This window comes from Idiotropiscis lumnitzeri, chromosome 1 (genome assembly GCF_059441095.1).
Source record: "Idiotropiscis lumnitzeri isolate Australia: NSW breed Sydney's pygmy pipehorse chromosome 1, RoL_Ilum_1.0, whole genome shotgun sequence".
Lineage (NCBI taxonomy): Eukaryota > Metazoa > Chordata > Actinopteri > Syngnathiformes > Syngnathidae > Idiotropiscis > Idiotropiscis lumnitzeri.
Genome location: NC_142391.1, coordinates 35267369 through 35291823, shown reverse-complemented (window position 1 = coordinate 35291823; position 24455 = coordinate 35267369). Strand labels below are relative to the sequence as shown.

The 24455-nt window shown below is 41.5% G+C and overlaps 1 protein-coding gene across 1 annotated transcript; it reads right to left on the bottom strand.

The window, feature by feature from the left end:
* Positions 1-800: 800 nt before the first annotated feature.
* gas2l1 (growth arrest-specific 2 like 1) lies at positions 801-23732 on the bottom strand. The gene is made up of 6 exons (XM_088297834.1): positions 23617-23732; positions 22302-23487; positions 12025-12132; positions 6744-6840; positions 5893-6193; positions 801-4451 (listed from the first exon to the last, which is right to left on the bottom strand). The coding sequence occupies exons 2-6, from the start codon at positions 22998-23000 to the stop codon at positions 2510-2512; spliced, it is 3147 nt and encodes a 1048-aa protein (XP_088153960.1). The 5' UTR covers positions 23001-23487; positions 23617-23732; the 3' UTR covers positions 801-2509.
* Positions 23733-24455: the final 723 nt, after the last annotated feature.

Below are 24455 nucleotides of genomic sequence, written 5' to 3'. Positions count from 1 at the left end.
AACCAAGCAAAGAAAGGGCTATTGACCTCGGGTTCAAAATACAGTTTAAGTACACTCAACAACTGGAAAGTGGTTTTGTGGTCCAAATGGGCGTTTTTGTTTGTTTTTTTATTTTTTTACCCAAAGGTAATGAGTGTGCTTGCAACATACAGCGAAAGGAATACATGTAATGATGTGTACAGTAGAAATACGTGCCGATGGGCTATGTAGTAACACTTGCAGAAAGAATAATGAAGAATTTGTCATAATGGTATTTGACTTTTGATGATCTGTCAAATGAGGATTGTGCATAACATGACAGCCACAACTCCAATGTGACCACCCCCCAGTGAACAATTAAAAACACCTTTTTGGCGTCCAATTGCCTCAAATCAACTTTAGCAGATCACTATGACCTTTTACAGTGTATGACATTCAGTTTCCACTCCATCCTGCAAAATCTGCACACATGAACACTATAATCCCCATCTTCAAGGACTGGAGTGGGAAAAAAATAATAAGCAACAATAATCCAATCAGTTTCTAAAGTTCAAAAGGAAAGAATTTATTCAAGAAGAACAGTATTTTCACCTTCAAAAAAATTGCAGATATTTGTACATCAAAGTTTCACAATTAGTGCATTTAATGGATTGACTCAAATGAAAAATTGTACAATAAATTCTGAACATTCAGATTTTGCTGGTTTGGGCAGACAAAAGATGCTGAATTTTTATTGTGAGATTGATAACCCAAACTAACTACAGTTGTTATGATTAGGTGGTATTTTTCCTAGTTGGTGGACTTTTATGAATACCTAATGGAAATGTTTGATCAAGCCAAAAAAATCTACTTTAAATTTAAAACTTTTATAACGTTAAGAGCAAGCTTTTCAATGTGTCTTTCAATTAATATGTGCTAAAAAAGAAAAAAAAAACGAGATTGATCAATAATGTATGTTTTTACAGTTAGGGCTTTCATTCGTCTTTCCTTCGAGACAGATTTCATTTACAGTACCTTGGCCAACGATGCCAAGCAGGCTTGATGAGACATCACTTTATAAATAAATAAATAAGACCAACATTAACGCCTCTTTCACCCCACTCATACAGTATGTACACAAATATATGCACAGTCCTTTTAAACCAAGTCAATGTGTCAATTCCCTGCAATGTCTCCAGAGACTATTAGAATTTTCCAAAAACATTTTGAGACGTCAAATAAAAGAACTGGGAATAAGTATTTGTTTATCCATTTTGTAGCTTTGTCTGCAGGACACTGACACAACAATTTCCTCTTTTTTACTTAACAAAATTAAGTATACAACTTGATATCCAGTTACAATAGCCAATCTATTTTTTATGCACACACTCAAGTTAAGGTCATTTGTTCCCAGTCAAATGTCATCATACTGCTGAAAGATGTTTTGTATTATGTAGCATCAAGACATTTGGTTATGGGAATATGGTCTTTCTACAATGAAAGCTGTTGCAATGTAAGAATGCTCAATTTGCTCAATTAGCTTTTATTTTTCCTTGGCTGCTTTTTTAGGCGTCTTTATAATAGGATTAATGGACAACAATTACTATGTAGCTAAACTGGGCAATGACCTTTGCATTTTTTTTAACATTCTTAATCAATTCCTGCAATTGAATTAATCATTAATGATGACAATGTATTGTAATGATTTTCAACATAAACATTCAAAACCTAACGTGTGAAAATAGTTTAAGGCAAAGGGAACTGTCAAGGCATTTCACCACCCGATATTGCATAGCTAAGGCAGCCCAGGACTTAGTACAGCCAATATGTACATTATATTCATTGCATTCTTATATACAAATCACCCACATTCCTCAGCGGGCACATACACGTATATTTACACATTCGTTTTCTACTATGCAATTGTAACCTGTACATTGTGTGAGTTCTTAAGTAGTTTGGTCGGAAGCAAAAACTCCACATTTTTGTCAGTGAAAATGACAACAAAGCAATATAACCTTCATTGGCCCATAGACAGTTATTAAAAAGCGTAAAATAAAGTGTTGCACTGCATCAAAGAAAATTGAACCGATGTATATTATATAGATACAAACTCAAAAGAAGATGTCTAGTAAGGAAAATTATAGCAGTTTTTGACTTGCAAGGCCGTGGCAAACCACAAGAGGGCGCCAATCAATTTGACTAAGGTTTTGTGTTTGGAAAAAATTGCAGCTTAAAATCTCTGGCACTTGACCATGCCCCTCAATGGGGCACATGGCAGCACATATGCTCTCTCTATCGCTCTCTTAAGTGTCAAACAAAAACCACCTTATTATTGGCAAAATGTTCCCCAAGCACACCTTGAATAAATGACAGTAAAATACAAGTTAAACACAATTCCTTTGGTAATAAATGATTTGGCTAGAGTGCAAAATAAAAGCAATGTGACATGCAATAAACCAGTTTATAGCTCAGTCCAAAGTATTTTTTTTTACACAGTAGTCAACAGAAAGGACAACATCCCCTCAGTGTTATTCCCTACAGCTTTGTGCTACATGCAAGCTTCTGTGTCCAAGCTACCTGACCTTCCAGGGAAGGTGCAATCCTGGTTGCCCAAGGCAGGAGAACAAGGTTGAGGATGAACCACATCAGTGATGGCCTGGTGCAAGATGTTGCAAGTAGAAGGACGGGAGTTATGAGGGGAGAGGGGTGGAGTGTGGCAAGGTGAAAGTGTCTCGTGAACCTGCGCGTCTCTGAAGCTGACCAGCGTGGGGATTCGTGAGACATTTTTTGCTGCGCCGTTGTCAGCACGAGGCCTCATTCTGGTTGCAAGTTTTTGTTTTGAAATAAGGGCAACGCTGTCTAATTTCTTTTGTTCTTTGTTAGTGTGTAGTCCTTCTCCCGTTGTGTTGCCATTGGCCAGGGGGGAGGTTAGCGGGGGAGAATCCGAATGGGATTCGCTTAGGCTGAAGCACATTGAAGAGCTTTCACTGGAGGAGTCCTGGAAGGAGCAATCTTCGGATAGGGGCAGCGGGACGGGTGAAGGACAGGCCTCTGGGGGCGGGAGGTCATCACTACCATCACTATTTTGTACATCATAAGGTAAGCTTGAGTGAATCTCCGGAGGAACACCTCCTTGTGAGTTTTTGTGCCATTCATTATTTTGTTGACCCCCGTGGTCTCCATTCATATTTCTAAAGTGGACAGTTTGAGGAGCAACCTGATTCACCAGCCTGTTAGTATCTCCAGGACAAGAAACATGTGTTTTCTGTCCCATGCTGCTAGAGATGGCTGGGAGCATCTTCAGACCCCCGCCAAGCTCCCTCCAGTGTTCTGCCTCCCCTTGGCCAAAGTTGGGTCCATAAAGTAAATTCAAAGGGTCCTCTAAGGGAATGCGACAAGGGTTAGCCCTTTTGGACTCTTTCAGCTCCGGTAAGGCTCCTACCTTTGCACCCACGTTCAAGGAGGAAGAGGAGGAGTTAGAGGACGAATAAGCAGAATCTGTGATATTACAATCAGTGAGCATGGGGACCGAATGGGTTCGTGCACCATGCTGGCCCAATACTCTGCTCGACCCTCCTCTGGCTTGTTTTGTGTTGGCTAAATACTCAGCCTCAAAGCTGCGATACAGGTCCTGCTCTCTCTGGGGGTCCAGGGTCGGTGGCATCTGGAATCCACAGCCCAGGCCTTCGTCTTCAGGATCCTGACGGCCCAGACCAGACCAGGTTCTGCTGAGGCCTCGTCCATTTGGCCGAGTGCCTTGAGATGGACGAGGAGGGTGGGCAGCATGATAGTGAGAATTGCGGGGCAATGAATGAGGGGACCGTCGTCCTCCCGGATTGACTGGAGGAAGCAGTCTGCCTTTTCCTGCGGAGGGTAAGCGAGGGGGTCTGGGAGTGTTTATTGTTTTCTTACTGGGGCTGTTGTTGTTGTTGGTTTGTACTCCTTTGATGGGTGAGTTGGAGCATGAGGCTGACGGCCTCTTGGCCAACACGCCGCCTGTTCGAGGAGACGACAGGGGCGCTTGTTTATTGCGAGAGTCCTCTCGTCTCTCTGCTAGTTGGCTGGGCCCAGGCCCTGGTATGGCTTCACTGCACCGAGTATGGCCAGGGACTTTACTCTGGCTGTGCGAACGAGGGGCCTGTAGCCTTCTGGGACCTTCATTACCAAGAGATCTGCCCCTTTCCGTCCGTGCACTCCGCACTCCATCAGATGGGGGGTTAGGTTTCAGTGCGGAAGTGAGCACAGAGCGTTCCCGAGACTGGCTGCGTGCACGGGGCAATGAGCTACGAGGTGTGTTCTGATTTCCAGGCCTCTCAATCACATGCTTGCCCTCCTTGCGATTGACAAGTAAGACGACCTCCTCACTAGAGCGGTGTGATGTCCCACTAAGAGAGAGACGTCCTCCTCCTCCTCCTCCTTTGGAGGACGCTGTGGAAGAGTCACTATCTCCAGAAAGACGTCTGGCCACCGGCAACATTGTCTCCCTATTCCTGAAACATGCCAAGGGGAGAGGCATTTCAATTTCAAAAACACATAAGCTGTTTACTACTCATACATTTGTTTCATCATTGTTTTCCCTGAGTCATCTTTCAACGACGCAACACATCTGCATCACAGCAACTTCTGAAATGACGTATTTCACAACGTTCCCTAATAGAGAATCATTTGTGACAACCTGACTGACGCGAGAATGTCTAAGTGACCCAAAGCTCAGTGCTTCTCCGTACAGTGGGCTGTGACGGCCAGGGGGGGATTACAGTCAGGATGAGAACAAGTGGGAGGATTAAAACTAAACACACGGTACTGCTATTTCTCAATTAGGCACTGTTCCACTATAATGCACCGGTGGGACTATCCAGTCTGACTGTATAATCAGCTCTTATCGTTCACTTAGCGGAGGAAGTAAGTAAAGGTTTATGTATAAAGACTGTGCTGTACTTGCAAGTGTATGCACATCTTGAACATCATCTGTATTTTGCCGATGTCTCATCTGTTCATGATCAGAAACAGACAAGTAACAAACCAAAATGTTTATTTCCATTCTGTTCTCATTTATTTGTTATTGTGTTTCCGTGATCTAATATGCAGTCTATATAATTTTCTCTTTATAATTTACTTATCACTGATGATTGCTTTAGAATACCAACTTAATCACCTATAGGAATGTGAGTCCAAACTTGGTAATTAATTGCAGAAAGCCAGTCCACCTGTTGACCTAGTTCCTTAGTTGGCTTTCAACAGTTGTCAAGGGATAGTTGGCTGATTACAATTTCTCTAGTCTGGAATCCAATGCCCATTCAAAGTTAATTTGAATGTGCTCAGCACTTGACATCTCCTGAGCGTCATTTCTAAATACAGAACATTGGCCTAATGCCAAAATAAACACATGCGATGGCCATAATATTACTTTCCCACAGATATATGAGGAAAGTATGAATGAAACCAAATGTATAAACCTACTTCTCTTTACACGCAGCAGACAGGCAGCGGACGATGCTGCTAATCTGGCTTTGTCACTATTATTCAATCAAGAAGATGCAAATTCTGAAGTACATCAGAGTTTTTTTGTTCCAGTCAGGCACGATCGGAAATGATCAGGTCATCTTTCATGTTCACTTATAAGTGAGAGAAATGACAAGTGAAGAAGAGGGTGTTGTTGAATGTTCTCCACTAGAAGGTGGTAAAGAGCGGCTGGGTGAGGCGGATTTATCAAGGCAAGGCAATGTCACCTGAGATTAGATAAATCTGTCCTGGTCTAATCTAATCTGTTTCCTGGCATTTGCACTTGTTGTGCATATGTTAAATTCTTTTTCTTCTCTGTCTGCCCTGCCAGGTGGCACAAAAGAACAAGTGGCAAAAGATGACCTTAGAACGATTACTTCTGTATCGTGAAAGCACTTTAATCCACACTTTATAGACACGCACACTTACCTCAGCGGGTTGAAAGCTCGAGGTTCCGAACGATCTCTGGGTGGCCGTGGTAGACCAGCACGGGGTTCCGTTTCAGCAGGAACAGAGGAGTTCTGAGGGTGGCTTGGCCTTGTGGAAGCGGTAGAGGCACAAGGTGTGGATGAGGGCTCCAGCGAGCGTCTGTCAGGTGGTTTGTAAGGTGCCATGCCTTCGTTTCGCCAGTGTGGACCAGGACTTGTAGAGCGGGAAGAATGTGCACTCGAGGACTTACTCTGGCCTCCCTGACTTTGGCCACTGGCCTTGGCTTGATGGTACCGATGGGCTGCAGGGTGACAAGTGAAAGTGGTTTAATAACAAAGAACTGAAATAAAATTTTTGGATATCAAAAGGAAGGCAAATATTTTGCTTATGGGATCAAGATGTGACCTAGGTTGTTAGCTATACAACACTGACTAAAAGTAATTGCAGCTTGCATTTGTTGTACGGAACTCAATGACATCACTACTTCAGAAACAGTCTGGACCTGCTTCTAACGAGTTATTGCAATATTAAATTGAGGTACTTTCAGGTAGTGGTAGAGGTGAAAGCACATTTTCCATTACAAACCAGGATGAATGTGTTCATTTCGTGGTTAACATCCAATGAGTCAGAGGTCAAAATGAAATAAAAGGTGTACACACAAAGCTGAATATCAAATGGATACATTTTGATTTTCCTCACGTCTGACCCTTACGGTGTCCACACGTTATTTGAACACAGCTCACCATTGCGGATTTGTTTATAACCTAAAAATCAGATGCGATTCAATTCAAACAAGATGCAACTACATACTGTCGGAAAAGGAATCGACGAGCAAAAGCAGGTGAGCTCACCAAAGGCAGCACAGCGACATGGGTCATGCTTGTCCAAATAGTGTTCTAATGTGTCCCAGCCCCCTCCAACACGCACCATCACATGGGTACGAAGGACCTGAAGGGAAAAAGCAGAAAACACATTTTTAGCAAAGAAACAAACAATCACATAACCATTTATGGAAATGAAAAATAAATAGAGGAATATTTTGCATGTATTGCAGCACAACAGCCGATGGATTTGGAAATTCTACAAGTGGGACAGCTTGCCGAAAATGTTACATAACACCTAGATGCCCCTCTATTTCGCCCTCCCCCACAACTGCCCCTTTCTCCTCCATCACGCCCAGCTGCTACCATTAAGAGGGCTGTTCATTGCCATGCCAACTCACAATTTAACAGAAAAGGTAGCATAATAAAGAGCCATTGCGCTATAAAGACTTTCATTTCGGCCTTTTGCATTCGCCTCGTTTGGTATTCCCTCAGAGGGTAGCGTGGTGAAATTAGCATGGTAACAACTCACCCCCTGCTGTCCTCTCAGGAAATTTTGTTGTCGGAGAGAGGAGCAAGGAAAGGAGGGGTTGTCCCTAACGGGGGGGGTGGCGGTGGGGGGTCGTGGATATGTCACTTTCTACTCTCCTCTGCTCTCTGAGGCACACGCATCCACAATATCGGAGCAAAGAGCCACACTCCCTGCAGGCAGACACTGTCCTCACTGAAGCAGCACACTCTGCCTGATGTGATGCACCGCCCCGCCTTGTGTTGTGTAATAGGTGCTGGCAGCCACATGTTTTAAAATGACGTACCTGGGTCTCCGAGGTTGGGCCCATCCCTTTATCCCGGCACAAAATGTATTTTTGGGCTCATCACATGTGGCACGACACCTAATCACCAGGTCCCAAATTGTGCTCAGGGAGAGGCCACAGACATGGGATGTGCGCCTCCGTCTGACCCCACCTTCTCTATAATACGTTCTCGTCAATCCACTAGTCTCTTCATCTGGCTCACTCTGCTCCACTCCTGCCTGATGATGCGTCAAAACAGCTGATCTGCTTATCTCTGTCAGAGCATAAACTGCTTACTCTCAACTGACTTGGCTTCAGGCTGGGGACAGCTTCACTGGTTGTCTGATACGACTACCTAAGTTGTTTAGTTACTTTCTCAGATTTTGATGTTTACTCGAGTACATCTACAACAGTTATTATTTCTCACTTAGGTGCCAAGGTATATATCCATCCATTATCTGATCCGCTTATCCTCACGAGGGTCGTGGACATGCCCGAACCTATCCCAGCTGTCTTGGGCTATTAGGCAGGTTACATATTAAAAATAAAAATGAATACAGTGGAATAGATTAAAGGTCAAAAAATTGTTTCAATGTGTATTTCATTAACTGTGCAAAGTGTAATTAGACTCGCATGATATTTAAATGTCACAAAAAATTCCAGTACAAGACCTTCAAGATATCAAGATTTTACGAGGGCAATGGTTTAAGCCTGGAGCAGATTATGTCATGTGCTCTAGAAAATGTGATATAAATTGATATAGTATAGTCTTGTAAAATAAAATCAACTTCTCAAATTTAAAATAAATGTGTAAAAACCAAGTTTAATCTTCAGTGTAATTTTGTTTCATGTTTGCCTTTTCTTTTTTGTTCCCCCAAGCTGAAGAATGACATTCATTTGTAATGAAAAGCCATTTTATATGAATACGCTCATAAACATTCGAACAACAATGGGAAGTGTGCATTTTCGATGAAATTTCTGAAAAACACACCAACAGGCACAAAAAAAAAAAAATAATAAACACGACGTTAGATAGATAGGCGGTGCACATACTGAACATTTGTGAGGCTTTATGGAATGGGTTAGAAACTCTACATCCATGTGAATATGTTGTTGGAATTTTAATAATTTATTTAATTTTGTTTGCCTGGTACAAGTACTTAATCAGATAATCATAGTTCAAATAATGTCAATTTCCGGGGGGAGTGTGTGTGTGTGAGTGGGGGGGGGGTAACACAGCATGGATTACCTTTCCATAAAGTGAGCCATAAAAAGAATCACTTAATCACTTAATACTTAAGTGCCAGAAAAAAAATATTAGAAAGACTGAGTGATGAAACAGTCAGTAGATATGAAACAAGCATCTGAGCAGATTTACAGTGTCCCATGCCAAAGCATCTATTACATTATTCAACAACACACTCTATTTTCTCTTTGTGTGTAGTTGCAGTTATCAGCATCTCTAATAATCTCTTTGTCATCATAAAATTTATATCATATATTTATTTCTAGATCCCAAAAGCTGGCTGAAAAGATGTTCTAGGGCCATCTTCCACTTTGCTTTGCTGCCTTAGTTGCTGAGGCTAGAGACACTCAATCCCTGTTTCCATGGCAACAGCATCTTAATAAATGCATGCGCTGAAGCAATTTCCTCTCTCGTCTTGTTGACAAAATCCTATATTCATGACTGAAAGCAGGCCTTTCTCAGTAAAAGTGGCCTCCCTCAAGGAAAAGAAACATGATGAACTACCCCTCTGTCCAAATGGATCAATTGCTCATTTAGTTTATCTGTTCCGTGGCCTTGTTCAGCCCCAACACCCTTGACAAAGCTTTAGCTGCTGAATAGGTTTTTTGGCGTTCAAAGCGGCTGCAGCTTCCTCTTCTCCGTAGAATAAAAGAGGCGTGTTGGCCACACTTGTATGGCTGTTTGGGCATATGCATAATCACTGCCATCCTCAGAGAGGAACCATGAGAGGGCGGAGACAGTGTGAAGAGAACTAATCTGACAAGTGAAACGCTCCCAGAATGGCAGATGAGCACACACAAACTCACATGCATACCCGACAACATAAATAGTGGAAACACAGCATCCATATGTGCCACTTGGTCAATTTCATGCCATCAAGAAATTATACTAATATGGCAGTTGTGGTAATTAATGTAGACTAGTACAGCAAATGTGTATTTACCCGCGAGACTTAGAGCAAAACGTGATAACAACATAACCATTCACAATATTAGGTAACTTTGAACAGTCTGATGAGATCTAATGAAAGATCTGGATCAATTATTCTGCACTTACACCAAATATGATGCTCAAAGAGAAATTAGTTTGATGTGATTATTTTTTATTTAATATTACAGTTGCAGTGCATGGTGTAGAACTGCAATTTGTTTGTACTATGTAGTGTCTCCCGTGTTTCTAAACAATTCTGTAAAAATACAATACAATACAACTTTATTTATATCAGCACATTTCACAACAGCTGGAACTAAAACAAAGCGCTTTTCATATGGTGTAATATAATGTTCATCTTTCATACATATTATTTAGTATGCATAATTCTGAAATGTGCAGATGTGCTTAATCCAGTGTGTGAAGAGTGCAATTCATGTTCAATCTAGATCTTTAAAGGACTGAAATACTTTCCAATTCTGCATTTCCACTGTGAAGGGTATACTGTATAGTGACAAGATGGAGCCACAGAGTGAAATGTGTATCGACAGTGACAGTGGGGCCGATGTAGCCTGTAAATGCTCACAATTTGGTACACCACCCAAAGAGGCCATTAATCTGGCAGGGGCACCATTTAGGTAAGCGAGACCGAATCAATACTGCCCAGCAGTCTCCCCACCCAGTCCTGTGAGGTTTGATGCGGGTGTCGTGGCAACTCCTAATCTGAAACTGAGACAAACAGTGCTGCTTGCACAAAATACTACCGAGATAAAGGCCAATGCAGGAAATGACCTAAAGCTCTATTTGCGTCTCCCTGGGAAAAAGTACACTTCTGGGAGTGGGCCAGACAAATGCTTTCAAAACAGTCAACACAGTGTGCAATCTATGCATACAGTGAGACTCCAAGATTCGCTAACTGTTTTTAAATTGACAGAAAAATCCAAGAGTCATCATCTTGCTTGGCCCCATGCAAGAGAGATCAGACTGGAGGACGTTTTGTTTTTTATTTAAATGTATTTCTTGTTGGTACCAATGATGTCTAGAAAAATAAAACTATATAGGATACTGTGCTACACAAATTGGGCAGTACAGTCTAAAAACAAACGTGGAACATATCAGTCCTGGCAGAGCAGGACAATATGATTGAAATGACAGTAAATCAATAATGAAAAGAACAATCAAATGTGCATCACAAATTTAGCCTAATTTGGTCTTCATGTGAAGAGACTCACCTGCCAGGCACGCACTGACATACTGTAAAATGTCATTAAGGTCAAAGATTAAAATGAAGATCAGAGGGGTAGAACTTTTTCTATTGCTGCTATCAAACTATGGAATGATCTCCCAGTGCACATCAGACAAGCAAACTTGCTGTCCATTTTTAAAACCTGCCTTCAAATCGATTTCACTAGCATAGCATGAGCTTGTGCCCTTATTTTAGAGTCATTTATTTATTGTTATTTTTTCCTGTTATTGTTATGTTATTTTTTAATCAATTGCTGTATGTTTTACATTTCATTTTAAATTTTTTCTTTATGTACAGAATAGTGGTTTTAAAGTGCTAAAAAAGTGAATGGACTTGGATATTTATCGTTTCCACTTTTGTGACTGCTAAGGGAGCAATAATTGCCTGTATGAAGTCATTTGAATCAAGAGAGCCGTCCTTCCCACTATGTATGATGACTCAAGCATGCATCATCAAAGTGTAAGATTGATTTTGTGATTTTTTTGGCAACAATTTAATATACCCGAAGAAACTACTTTTTACACCTGTGTAAAATTTGAAAATGGTAAAGTTGTGTCAAAAAAAAATAAGTTAAAAAAAATGTTTAATGAGGCCAATCTCTACAAAGGAATTAGGTTTGATTGTTCCTTATGGAAAAAAAAAAGTAACCCCGTCGGTGGTTGATCAGCATCTTGGAGTAAATTGTGTTCCAATGCACTGCGCTTACACTTTCAAACTGTGACGTTAAAAAAAAAAAAAAAAAAAAAGCAGCTTTGCTCTTAACATGCTGAAACAGCCCTCTATTTTTCCTCCGACATACAGCTTGAATAACTTAAACTACCACCATATGTGATGATGCAATTTCAACAGACCTCAAAAGAGCATAATAATAATGGTAAACTACATGATCAATCCAGCTCATGACATCAAGCCTCTTGTTAACTTGTTGCTGTATACAGAATGTGTGCAACAATAGAGAACAAGTTCGTCAAGTATAAAGCATATAAAGCAATTAAATATCCCCAGAGTCACATTTTTAACTGTACCCGTTATAGGAACATATAATTAAATATAATTATACATGTAGTTGAAGCAGACAAGATTTGATGGACATACCCTTATGAAGATCAGTGCACTGGAGTCTCCCACTTTGTATTTTCCTTCCGACACCTTGATCATAGGAAACTGAGCGGGACAGGAACACCGGCCCAGAATCTCACGGACCTGAGAGGAACACAACACACACACATTAGTGAAGATCTCCATTGACCTATTCCTATTCCACATGTCTATAAAGCCAATATGAGGTCATGCTTAGTCATGTGTCTGTAATTGTGACCTTTGCAGAGAGTCACCTACACAAGAAGTTTGCGTGATGTGCAATTGGAGTGTGTGTCATTTCCATGCCAACTCCACTCTTAGCATCTCCAAGGTGATAGAGTGATCCACTCATTTCTCTTACAACTTAAGAAGCACTTCCTTGCCTTATTTCTCAAGTTGATTTTGGTTAAAAATAAAAACGCAGACATGCCGATGAAGACTCTCTGTCCTATGTGACATTGTTTCTGGCAGTTGCAACATCAAGCGATGGTAAGGAAGGAGCCCACAAACCAGAGCGGTAGAAGAGGGGGTGGTGGTGATGATGATGATGTCAGCAGGCCAAGCGCCGCCAGCTGGATTTTGAATTGTGATCACGAGCCAGCGCCCTTGCTGTGGTTGGGGCTGCTTATTAGGCAACTGGAGTCAGACATACTGCAGGGTGGAGTGAGATCTGCCTGTGCTACAAAGCCCTGGGCTCTCTCAGGATTGGACAACTCACATGTTGTTATTGGTATCCGTCTCAAACAAGTGTGCCGGATCTTGTTGCATTAAAGAACATACAACTAGCAAACGAACATGATTGAAATAACTTTTCTCTGAGTGTGTCGAGTGGAAAATCATTACATTGCAAATACACAAGTCACGAGAGAAGCAATAACTTAAGTTAATAGTAAGAAACAAAAAAAAAAAATCCATGTGGATATAATTTGATTAGTGAGGTTACATGAGGTAAGAAGACTGACATTCATAAGAGATCAGCATTTACTTCTTTTTCTCGCTTTTTTTGACAAGTTAAAACACTACAAAAAACTTGAGTAAACTCAAAATTTCAAGGCAACAAATATTTGAAGTTTCACGCTGTTGGGAAAATATTTTTTTTCCGCACATCACACCAAAGGAATATGAGTTTACCAAAAAAAAAAAAAATAACTCAGCAAATTGCTTTGGACCAAACAACTAGCTTGCTAACATTGTCACCATAAATGGAGATAATTCATATTTTAGAGTTGTTCCAACATGTTTTTTTTTACAGTGCGGTAGTCGTCGTAGTAGTCCGATCTACGAGGGCCTTCGTATTATACCTTGGCGATGCGTTGACATAGGAGAGGATAATTGCAAGTATATGAGATTAAACTTTGATTCAGACGCTAGCATCATCATATTAAGAGCTCGCATCTTTTCGACATTGACGTTGCCGTGCACAAGTGCAACCTTCACTTGGTGTGTTGAGGAGATTCTTATTTCCTTTAGGGGAAGCCTCCTCCAAAAATTAAATCACAACTGGGATGCCGCCTCCCACCTGGCTCAGTCGCCACCACATTTGCTGTGCTTTGTTTGCTTACATTGCTTCAGAGTATGTATGCGCCTGCCCTCTTTCTGTCTGCTCTGTCACTGCGATTTTCAATTTGTGAGTAGCCCTGTTTGGAAAAACCCCAGCCTGTGAGTTAATGGAACCATTTCCATGGTAACAGACACACACACACACACACAGCCTTCCCTTTTCAATGGTTCAGTTTGCCATATTTTTTTTCATTCTTTGCTCTCAGCTGTTCAGCTTCATGAGGTCACATATTTTATTCCAAAGGCTTATGGCCCTCCCATGTGTTTAAGCATTATTCTCTTAAAAAGAAATGTGTGTTCTTCCCAAGCCGTTGCTGTACCGACAGTTCATGCACACACAAGGCACACACAACATCTTCCACACCACAACCAGCTAGAGGGGGAGGAGAAAGACAAGGTCAGGTGGGAAATATTGGGAAGAGGTGCCTGAAGGGGGTGCAAAACTGATGGATGAATTATAAATGAATGCTGGTCACATGAGATGCTTGGCGTATGATGTGCAGATGTTCAACGCAAGAAAAAAAAAGGAGAAAAACTGAACGATCCGCAAGACGCCACCTACTATCCTAAGTCAGGAATGTCTTGATGCAAAAACAGATTGACAACCTTTTTATTTTTTTATGAAGAGATCTGCACTGACAACCGTTTAGCTTTTCGTTATGGCCGAACTGGAATAACATGTCATATCTGCGACAAGTCGTATCTGTACTGAGTCAAAACGCCTTCATTCCTTGCCTTCCTGACCTGCAAACACATGAAGGAGCATTCGTGGCAGAGATAGACTGATACTGAGGGCTGAGCCTTCCCCTCAGGGACATTGAACAGGGGAAATGGGAGGGGAAGGATTCAAGATTTTGCACGCTCTTCCATGTTTTCTTCACACGTGTACAGCTCTACTTTACTCGGAAAGTTTTGTACAAATAAGGAGCAGGAGTCAACAATCTATGTTGGTTTAGTGCTTTTTACAAACATAGGTGTGCTTGCGTGCAAGAACACGAGCTCATCGCGGGATTGTTATACAAGGGATAATTATTACCAAACTTCAACGATAAAAAGTGGAGATTATAGAAACTCCCTCCACAGGAATTTACAGGAGGCATTTCCATTATTCGATGTCTGTGAGTCAATCACAGGGAGGGACAGAACACACGTTATATAAGTCGTGCATGAGACTACTGATATGGCAGTATGCACAACATACTGGTGACCAATGACTATGAATACAAGTTTCTGTTCTTTTTCTTTCTACTGAACTAGAAGAGAACAGTTGAACAACTCAAATGCTGGTAAAAAAAAAATTAAATATCAGGGCAGAAACAGAAATATGGAATATATTAGGACATTAAATGGAAAGTAATAACAGATTGAAAAATTTCACACATGTACTTAGCCATATAAGTCAATGAATAATATTTAAAGTAACATAAATTGTGATTTTTTTTAAACAATTATCTCCACACATACATGGTTTAACAGGTACGTCCAACCCCAAATCAACAATTTATCTATTTAAATGTCACAAAACTTATTTTCCACTGTTAGTTGTAATGTGAGCTTATCTAGGCTTAAATTGTTATTTTTACCTCCAAAGTTTTGAAGATGTCATTGATTTGTCCACATTCCCAGAAAATATTTCCTTATTAAATCAAATTAGTGGAATGTTTTCACATACAAAGTCAGATTGGAGGAATCAATGGTATCATTCTGTGCAGTAGCCACCTGAGACCTACTTGAAGACGCTGCAGGCAGGTGCAGAAAATAACCACACGCGGATAGAAGCCCGCTCAGATAAACATGTAATTAAACACCAATCATGCGGAGAAGCAGCCGATATCATGAAATGCTTTTATAAGGAGCCATAAAACAGATAACATGCCAATTAAGTCAGTTGTTTCTCACAGCCAAGGGGACGGACACGTTGGGCACTGTGCAAAGTTCCCAGGGGCAAAAAGAACTAAAACGGGTGACACCTTAAAGCCATGCGAGCATGTGACAATGGAGACAGAAGCAGTGAGTGATGCTACGCTCTCTCAGCAAAGCGTGTGACCCAATGCAAGGCAGGAATGACCTACTTTTCTTGCGCTCTACTGTAGCTCTTCCCTCTTAGAGCAGCATCCACTGCAGTCACGTTTAGCCGAGTGTACAGTAAAGTCACTCGGGGCACCCGCTCCTTTGTCTAGCATGCTTTTTGTTTTTGAATTTTCTCAATGCATGAGCTTGAGCATATGTGAAATGAGGCCCATAAAGGTCACAGTATATTCTCTCATCCTCACCCTGACCTCTGCTCCCATCTCCATCCAAACAAAGACTTTGATTGAAATGACAGCATTTAGTTAGCTTGCTGTCAGCAGCGGCAGTCTATTCATTTACCACAAGACATACTGTACTGTTTCTTAGCTTCATCTGGCAACGAGAGGTGGGGGAAGGGAATGTAGGAACTAGTGCTGAAGCCTCGGGTGTGGAAAAAGATGAACCAGTTGGAAATATGGCAAGAGGACGGTGTTTTGTCTTCAGATTATATACACGCGGCATAGGAACAATATGAATGTCCATTAGAGATAGGGTTTTTTTCTTTTTTAATTACAGCCATTGCACTACCTATATGAGTAGCTCAAGGCCTAACAGCAACCTAGAAAATGTACAATACTGAGATGTATACAGTGGAATGTATATGAATTTGGCGTCACTGTCATAATCTCTCGAGTGGAGAGATGATAAAATCCCGAAGGCAGAGGATAAACGGTAAATGGACATACAGAGTGGTGACAAAGTCTATAAATGCATCCATATGGAGATGAATTGTTTTTATGAGTATTCCAATGATGTCGCTGATATTCTATTGCCTTTACAGAAGTACTGACGCACGTGCCACTGACTCAAGTTCTGATCAAGGAAATGAGTGCCTGGTTACTTCCTTAACTTTAAGTGTAAAGCGGTCCCACGGTGAGATGAGTAAGGGCAAAGGCGTCAGCATATGACCGATGAACAACAATGGTGCAAATGTGCAAGTGGCAGGAACCAGGAAAGTAAACCGGACATGTCCTAGCTTTGCAAACGTGATGCCAATGCTGTATTATTAGAAATCAATGGCTAAAGGGAAACAAAAGTCAATAAGGAAGGAGTGAATTGCTCGCTATACTGCTTCATGCAGGAACTTAGCATGATGGCACGCAGAAGCCACAACAGCTGTGGACCAATAAAATTTAGCTCCGCAACTTTCCCTTCTCTGAGAGACATGACTAAACACAATGATGTTTCCAGTATTTATGGAACAGTAATCTCAAGGCAGGCTGTGACTTTTAATACAAACACAAAAGCAAGCCCCCAAATAATGTGCAGGATAAATTTGCGAGCCCCATCAAAACAACAAAGATTACCATAATGCGTGACACCAGACATCTCTTGGACTGCGTCATGCATTGCAAACACACTTGAGGTATGTTTACACAACAGCCTTTTCAAATGTTTCACATACAGACAACAACGTCATCAAAATGATGTTCGTACAGGGCCTAGGAAGAAATAACTGAAAATACCAAAATTTGTGTGCCATGCCAGTAGTTAACAATACAAGCAAAATGATATTTTAGATTTGATGTGGTATAAACTTCGCAGTGATTACAGCAATGAGTACCATCGTTTTTATTTTGATTGTGATGTACTCGTACACGCCCAGACTGAACAAGCAGGCACATGTACTGTTTACAAACTGTCATTTTTTAAATTTAGATGGTGATGGTAATAACGTGCGTAATGTTTTCTAAAACTTCCAAGCACCATAATGCCATTGACATGTAAATGAACAAGATTTTTTTATCTCTTGTTTTAGTTCAAAACAACATTTGCGCCTTAGAGTGTCCCTCAACCGTGTGCAGAAATTGGTAAATTACAGTTTTGTCAACACGCCAGCTTTGTCAAATTTATGACCAAACCTGATTCTTCTTATTTGCCAGTTGGAGTGGAAAGCCACCGAATTGTGCCAGAATTAAGTGGACTCCACACATTGGGCCAAATTTATCCCTTCTGTATGGTCCAAGTCAGCCAAAGTCAATCCCAGTCAACTGGTCCCAAGTCAACCACGAGGGGGGTGCAGGGAAATGGAAAAAAAAAGAAAAAAATACTGTGTGTGTGTGTGTGAGTGTGTTGAAATAACATCAAACTTTTATAAAATGTATAAAAAACAGAAATGTATTGTTTAATGTTTTATTTTTGTTGTGTTTTCAGGTTGAGTCACGCACAGTCACCCAAGACTGTGCAGCGCATGTCATATGCGATGCACAGACTGACCTCTTATGAAATGGGTGCATGAAAAAAATCTAGGAGGCCCTATTTTTGTGCCCAGCGCAAGTCTAGCGCAAACTGCAGTCTAACTGTATGCATGCGTGGAGATTTCTTTCTTTTGGTATTTTCTAAGACTTGTACAGGTGGAAGAGCACTTTTGTGCCATTTTGCGCCACCGTGAGAACACAGCTAACTACCGGCCAATGGAAGCGGCTCCCTTCATTTCTTTTAAAATGAGGGCGGTCGAGGCGTTCACAGTCCTTGATATTTTTTTACAGTCCTTGATTTATACAGATAAACTACAGAAGCTCCCGTTCCTGATGCTGATGCATTTGAAGGAGCTCAGAATCTGTCTGCCAACGCCCAAATCAAATCCACCAAAAGGCGCTATACGACATGCGCCACAACTTAGACCTACTTTTAGCGAGTCTAAAGTCTTGTCTACTTTTGGTCACCAAATTTCCAGATGCACTGGAGTGTGCATTAGAATACGCCACAATGCTGATTCAGGCGCAGCGCGGTCTACCAAAGTCATAAACGCTAAAACTAGACTTGCCCTGGAATTAAAATGAAGATGCACCTGTTTTTACGCCATTACGCCATAGGTGCTGTCTACCAAAGTAGCCCCCATGATGTATCAATGCCTAAACTGTACAATTTTATTGGGGTAAACTCAGTAGTTTGAAAGATAATTGCTTTTAAAATGATGCCAATTTTTACGACTATGTAGTCAAGGATTAAGAGGCATCTTACCATTTGAAAGAATTGTGGTAAATTGCTAAAATGAAATAAGTTATGTTATTGAGTGCGTTACAAAATGCAGTTTTGGGTGACGGGTAAAATATATATATATATTTTTTAAGAAACTACCAAGGTATTTACCATAAAGTTGGTTACCTGTACGGTACTGTCCCATCCTGACTGTATGCTCACTTTACTTAAGACTGGTTATATTTGCCCACACCCAAGTTCCATTTGCTGTGTTCACAGCTGACTAAATGAACCGCCTCAACTGGGAAAACAAAATAGGAATATGATTAAAACAATCTAATATGCGCTTCTCTGAAAGCATTGGGGCGAATCAAGCCAAACACTTCAAGATCCCAAAAAGGTTTCTCTGTTTGAATAATAAAAAAATCACACTTTGTCCTAAAAGTGGAGTTGTATAATCCTCAGTCATATGAGTGTGTACAGTCTGGACACATCCTCCTCAACAAGCTCACAAAGTCTGTCCACAGAGGCCACGTCAGAAGCGAGCGCTCTGCTCTGCTGTCTGACCGGCATGACTGTCGAGCCCCCTCCTTCTTCCCTCAAAGCTTCTTCTCTTTGCTGTCATCGTTTTAGTGTCAAAGAGCCACATTGTTCAGCTCATCAATGCGCAAACATCAACTTCACCCTCAAGCGTGTGTAGTGCTGCGCTGTCTGCCTGCTCATTAGCTTCGCTTCTAACAAGATTTTTGCCTATCTCGCGTGTGCCCTGGGAAGAGGTCAACAGGTTTAACCACAATGACAGGAAGGGAAATGTCTTTGAAGCAAACACTGTGCACATTGACTACAGGGAAATGGTTGAACATAAAACACAAACTTCCCGATTTGCGAGTGGCACCCAAAGTTAGTACGATAGAAGAGATGATTCTGACTACCAAAAGGTTGCCTTGACACTCCAATGACAAGAAATGTCATCCAAACAAACTTTGACCACATCTCTCACATCTTGTGGGAGTTTAGCCGTCATACACAAACTAACCCTTCAGGTGAGAAGGAATGTAATGCGCCTCTCGCACGACCGTAACACAAAAAACACTGACATGCTACCTAATATGCTTGGATATGCTTCACTTGTCACATGCTTGTGTGGGAGAAAAACGCTCACTGGCATCAACATTAGGGACACCAATAACATGTCATTAAGTCAGAGTCAGCATTTCTACAGATGAAATTCAACCACATTTGATGTTTTTCTCCTCTGTCCTTTCCAAGGAGAGAACGAGCAATGTGTTTTGACGAAACAGAAGGTACATCTTTACAATCTGGGAAACTGGTCATTTTTTTTCGCTGTGAATGGGGACTTGGAGACCGCCTTCCACTCCCGATAGTGCGTTTGTGTGTGACCCCTCATATGGGGTTATGGGATATAGAATTGCAGCAATCTGCAAAATTTGGAGAATAACACTTTGTATAACAATAACTGGGAACTGATTGCTATCTGAAAACACAAAGCTGGGGGGCAATTAAAGAGCTAAAACGTGTGCTTCATGTAACTTGCTACATGCATTTGTTCCTTTCATTTTGGCAGAAAATCTATACCTAAATTACATTTTTCTTGACTTTAACCAGAACAACAAGCATCTATTTACATCTAATCCCTTTTTAACAAAAACTGGAAAATTGTTCAAAACGAAAATATCTGGTAGCCACTGTTTTCCATGCATGACTTCTGATTCAAATTGTTTTTAAAAATGCTAATTACAATCAAATGCGGTGGCAAATTTGGTGGTATGACGTGAGTCAACATTTATGTTAGGGGTTTGTATCTCTCCACAAAAAAAAAAAAAAGATTAGATTAGGTTTCCGATATGGGGGTACGAAACGATTCAAAGGCGGTTTGATTAGAAAGTGGAACGATTGTATTTGGCTTGACTCAGTGGGATTACAGTTCGACTCAATTTGATATGTAGCAGCTCCGTTTCAGAAAGTATGATGCAATGACTTCTTGGTTGTCATTTTAAATACAAGCTATATCGCTCCATTAAAAGCACATTCCATACATATCTCGATATATTTCGAAGTTAAACAATTCGATTCAGGCCGATCGGTGCCCTCACTTATTTTAAATCCAAAAATGATTTTCAGGCTCAAAACGTTTTTTGTTATGCCCCTGACAGTTTTCACAACCATAACAAAAGCTCTGAAGGAATTTATAACTACCATATGGCAGGCAAAATTTGACCCACCCATGGTGAGCCATTTGAGCATCCATTTGATATCCAATTAGTGCACTGAATTGTCCATGTACTAGTACTCTCTTTGTGCTCACAAGTAAGACAATTCTGCACACTATTAGAGGAAAACGGGGCACATTGGTAGATTGATTACGGGTGCACTAGGAAAACAACTGTTACTAGTAAGGCAAAACTGCGCATTTGTTGACGTGCTCTGAGTGAAACACCAGCTATTGAGTAGTACAATTTTATTTCACAAGACACAGTCAGTGGTCAACTAGTGCACAGTTTTGGATGACTAGTGACATGTAGAAAATACTCTATAAGCGCAGTAGTACGTGCCCGTTTTACACGGTATAGGTGGTAACTTACTGGGGTGGACTCATCATTAGGCAAATACGAGCAATTGATTGGGGCCCCTAGTTTTCCTGGACCCACACACAACTCATAAAAACGAATGCTTGAAAGCAATTACTATTTTAGCTTAAATAAAAACAAACCGTAATTATTCAGTTTATCATGATCGTTTTGAGAGATCCCCATCCCTTCTAATGCAAAGGACAAGCCCACCTCTGGATGTGCAGGCTTGATATAGGAAGTGGGAAACCTTTAGCAAAACAAACAAATTAAAACAACATTATCCCAGTGGAGAAGTGCAGGAGAGAGAAAAACAATTTTTCATCAAAAGCTTTCAACCATTTTCACCATGTCACCAAATGTGCGTAACCAACAACAGCAAGAGCAACACATTGTTGCTAACTGCAGTAGTGTTGCTATCAGCGTCAGCTGAGGAGGATGCAATAGAGATGAAGTCGAGAGAGAGACAACTGAAGCTTTTTATTATGAAGATAAGCGGGTTAAAGTGGTCGAAATTGTAAACTATATGAAATATTGATTGATGTCCTTAGTTGAGATGACGCACCTGTAAGATAACACTGGTCAACAGCTAATTAAAATCAGAGATGGCTTTATGGGTCCCTAAATGTTTTTTATATGTTGATTTAAAATTGTTGAGTTTTTTGTTTGTTTGTTTGTTTTTGGGACATGATGTTTTTGAAATATTTGTATTTGCAGTTTTTAATTTTGACCTACAAAAGCTTGCAGCAACACAGATTTTATCATGCGTTGTAATTTAAAGCTTTGATGATTCCAAATAAAAATTCCACCTGTGGCTGAACCGAAGCCTTACATTATATTACTATTTTACAGATCATATTATTATTATTATGATTAATAATAATAACAATAACAATAATATGAAAACAGAAAAAAATGGGGGCCGATTCTGAGTCAGCGCAAAAAGAATCATCGACAAAATTTACTTTGGTCCCTGAAATAAAATAGCTGACCTGTGTAATAAGAACTTTGTGGAGCTCAGGAAATGAGACAATTTGATCAAATTCAAACTTTTTAGTTGATGAAGCATGTTCAAAATCTTTGCAAATGTGTGTGTTTGGGGGCACGATCGGGTTAGTGGGAATGATCAAAAACACGCCCCTGATGACTTACCAACTCGTCCAAATTCCTCATGTCACACAAAACTCTCTTCTGGGGCCACACGAAAGGTTCCGGCTCAGGCTCGTCTTCCAGGCTGTGGTTGCTCTCCCTGCGTCCGAAACACCTGCCAGGTGGACTCTTCACCTCTGGCGGCCGGGGGTCCATCTGTAGGCCACCCTGCTGGTCTCGGATCTCCTCCTCGATCTCCTCCTCCAGCTGGATGAGCATGGGGGCCAGCATGCCGAATTTAGCACCGCGACGCGCCACCTCGAGCAGGCACAGGACGAAATTCTTCTCGTTGCATCTCTCCACCAGGTCGTTAGTCTCGAACATGAGCACGTCCTTGATCCACAGCTCCCGACGACACCAGCTGATGAAATTGGACACGTTATCCCGAGCCAAGAAAGAGCCAGCGCTGACATTGCGGGACTGGAAGACAACGTCTTTGCGGGGCAGCTTCATGGACTGGGCCGCCTCGGGGTACTCCAGCTGGAAATCTTGGGCGGCTCGGTTGACGTTGTTGGCGTGCCGACACAGGGCGCAGCCCGTCTCCAGGCCATCCGTGAAGGTGTCTGCGCTCAGGTCCAGGTCGTAGAGGGTGTTCAGCCATTCCGCCAGGTCCTCCTTCATTGCGTACAGGTACTCTTCGCTGGATTTAAAGGGCCGGATGCTTTTGGAGGCGGCGGACTGGATGTTGCTCTGATCGGCCATATTGTCGGATTTTGTATCGATAAAAGTCTTACTTGATTCCAGATCTCCTCATTGCGCAACCGCGCACCAAATCCTCATCTGCAAAATAAAGCGCTGTAAGCGTGTGGACGCACCCATGCCGGCGTGCATGTGCGGCGAGTAGAGGCCGGGTTTTGCGCCGCTGTCACGGGCATAGCGGGATGCCGAGTGGCCGTGGCGCGTGGATACGTGTTCCGGATGGCTCTCAACGAGCGAAGCCAGTTTTCTTGTTCAGAGCAGTCAACGCGCCCCCTGGCCGCCGGATCCTCCCGGCCGACAAACATCCACGTGTGGCCGTGAATGCGTCTTCTCCAAGATAAAATGAAGAGCTCTGAGACGCAGCGAGCCGACGCACCGCCACGGAGAGACTCGGCCCATGTCGCGCCGCCTCCTGCGTTCAATATGTTGACCTGCCGCGGGGCTTAAAGCAGCGGAGCGACGCGGTGGCACATCCCATTATGTGGATCAACTGGAGAAGGAGGAGGAGGAGAACTTAACCCCATAGTCACCGGGACATGCGTCCACCAATAGAAGCCTTGCAACAACTTTCAACTTACTTTTAGACGCAAATAGAATGACATCAAATCAGACAACTTACATTTTAACGGCTCTTCTTCCAGGATATCCCGCTCAAAGAAACGAAATGTGTTGCTCCCGTCAACTGAACTGAACTACAAACTTGACTTTTCCCGCATTTCTGGCAAGATCATAGAGATGAAAGACAAAACGTCATTGCATCTTCAAAATTCAAGCGTGGTGACGTCATCGCATATGCCGCTCATTGTCTTTAGGGGGCGTATTTGCTGTTGTTCATGACATGCTAAACATGCTAAAAGCCAATTCAACAACTCAACAAAAGCAGGTACGAGGGAGAATGTGCAAACTCCACGTTTAAAGTTCTGAGATCCAAACCTGTGCTGCCTTTTTACAGTATTTAACAAGAAAAATGACTAAATACTCGCACAGGTTTATTTTTTTTAACAGACTTGTTTAACTTGCACTCAAACACACACGCACACATTTTGTATTCTGTATCAAAACAGGTTTGTTAATAAAAGTGCACAGTGACTTTCTGAACCCCATAGACCGCATCAATAACGAGCTAGCAGCACCACATCACTACTTTTATGATCAAATTAAGTACCGTTGGTGTTGTTTTAACATTTGTGGTTTGCTTCTTGCATGGCAGATAAATAATGTAACTAGTAAAGTTTTGCGTGACACATTTTACAAGTAATACAGGTTTTATGATGGGGACAATTCGAAAAGATAATTTATTTCAAACCATTTTCAGGAGCGCTTGTTCGAAATGTGTGAATAAGAGGCAATGATCCATTTCTGTTTTTATCTCAGCGACAATTTTGTTGAAAAGGTTTACGTATGAGATACAAAGACCATATTTGTAGGTTGTAGGAGCAGCCTTAATGTTGCAGCAAA

Coding starts and splice junctions, on each gene's coding strand:
- gas2l1 (XM_088297834.1), bottom strand. CDS start 23,000: ATGGCCGATCAGAGCAACATCCAGTCCGCCGCCTCCAAAAGCATCCGG. Junction 12,133..22,301: donor TGAGGAATTTGGACGAGTTG/GTAAGTCATCAG, acceptor TGTTCCTCTCAG/GTCCGTGAGATTCTGGGCCG. Junction 6,194..6,743: donor ATGTCGCTGTGCTGCCTTTG/GTGAGCTCACCT, acceptor GTCACCCTGCAG/CCCATCGGTACCATCAAGCC.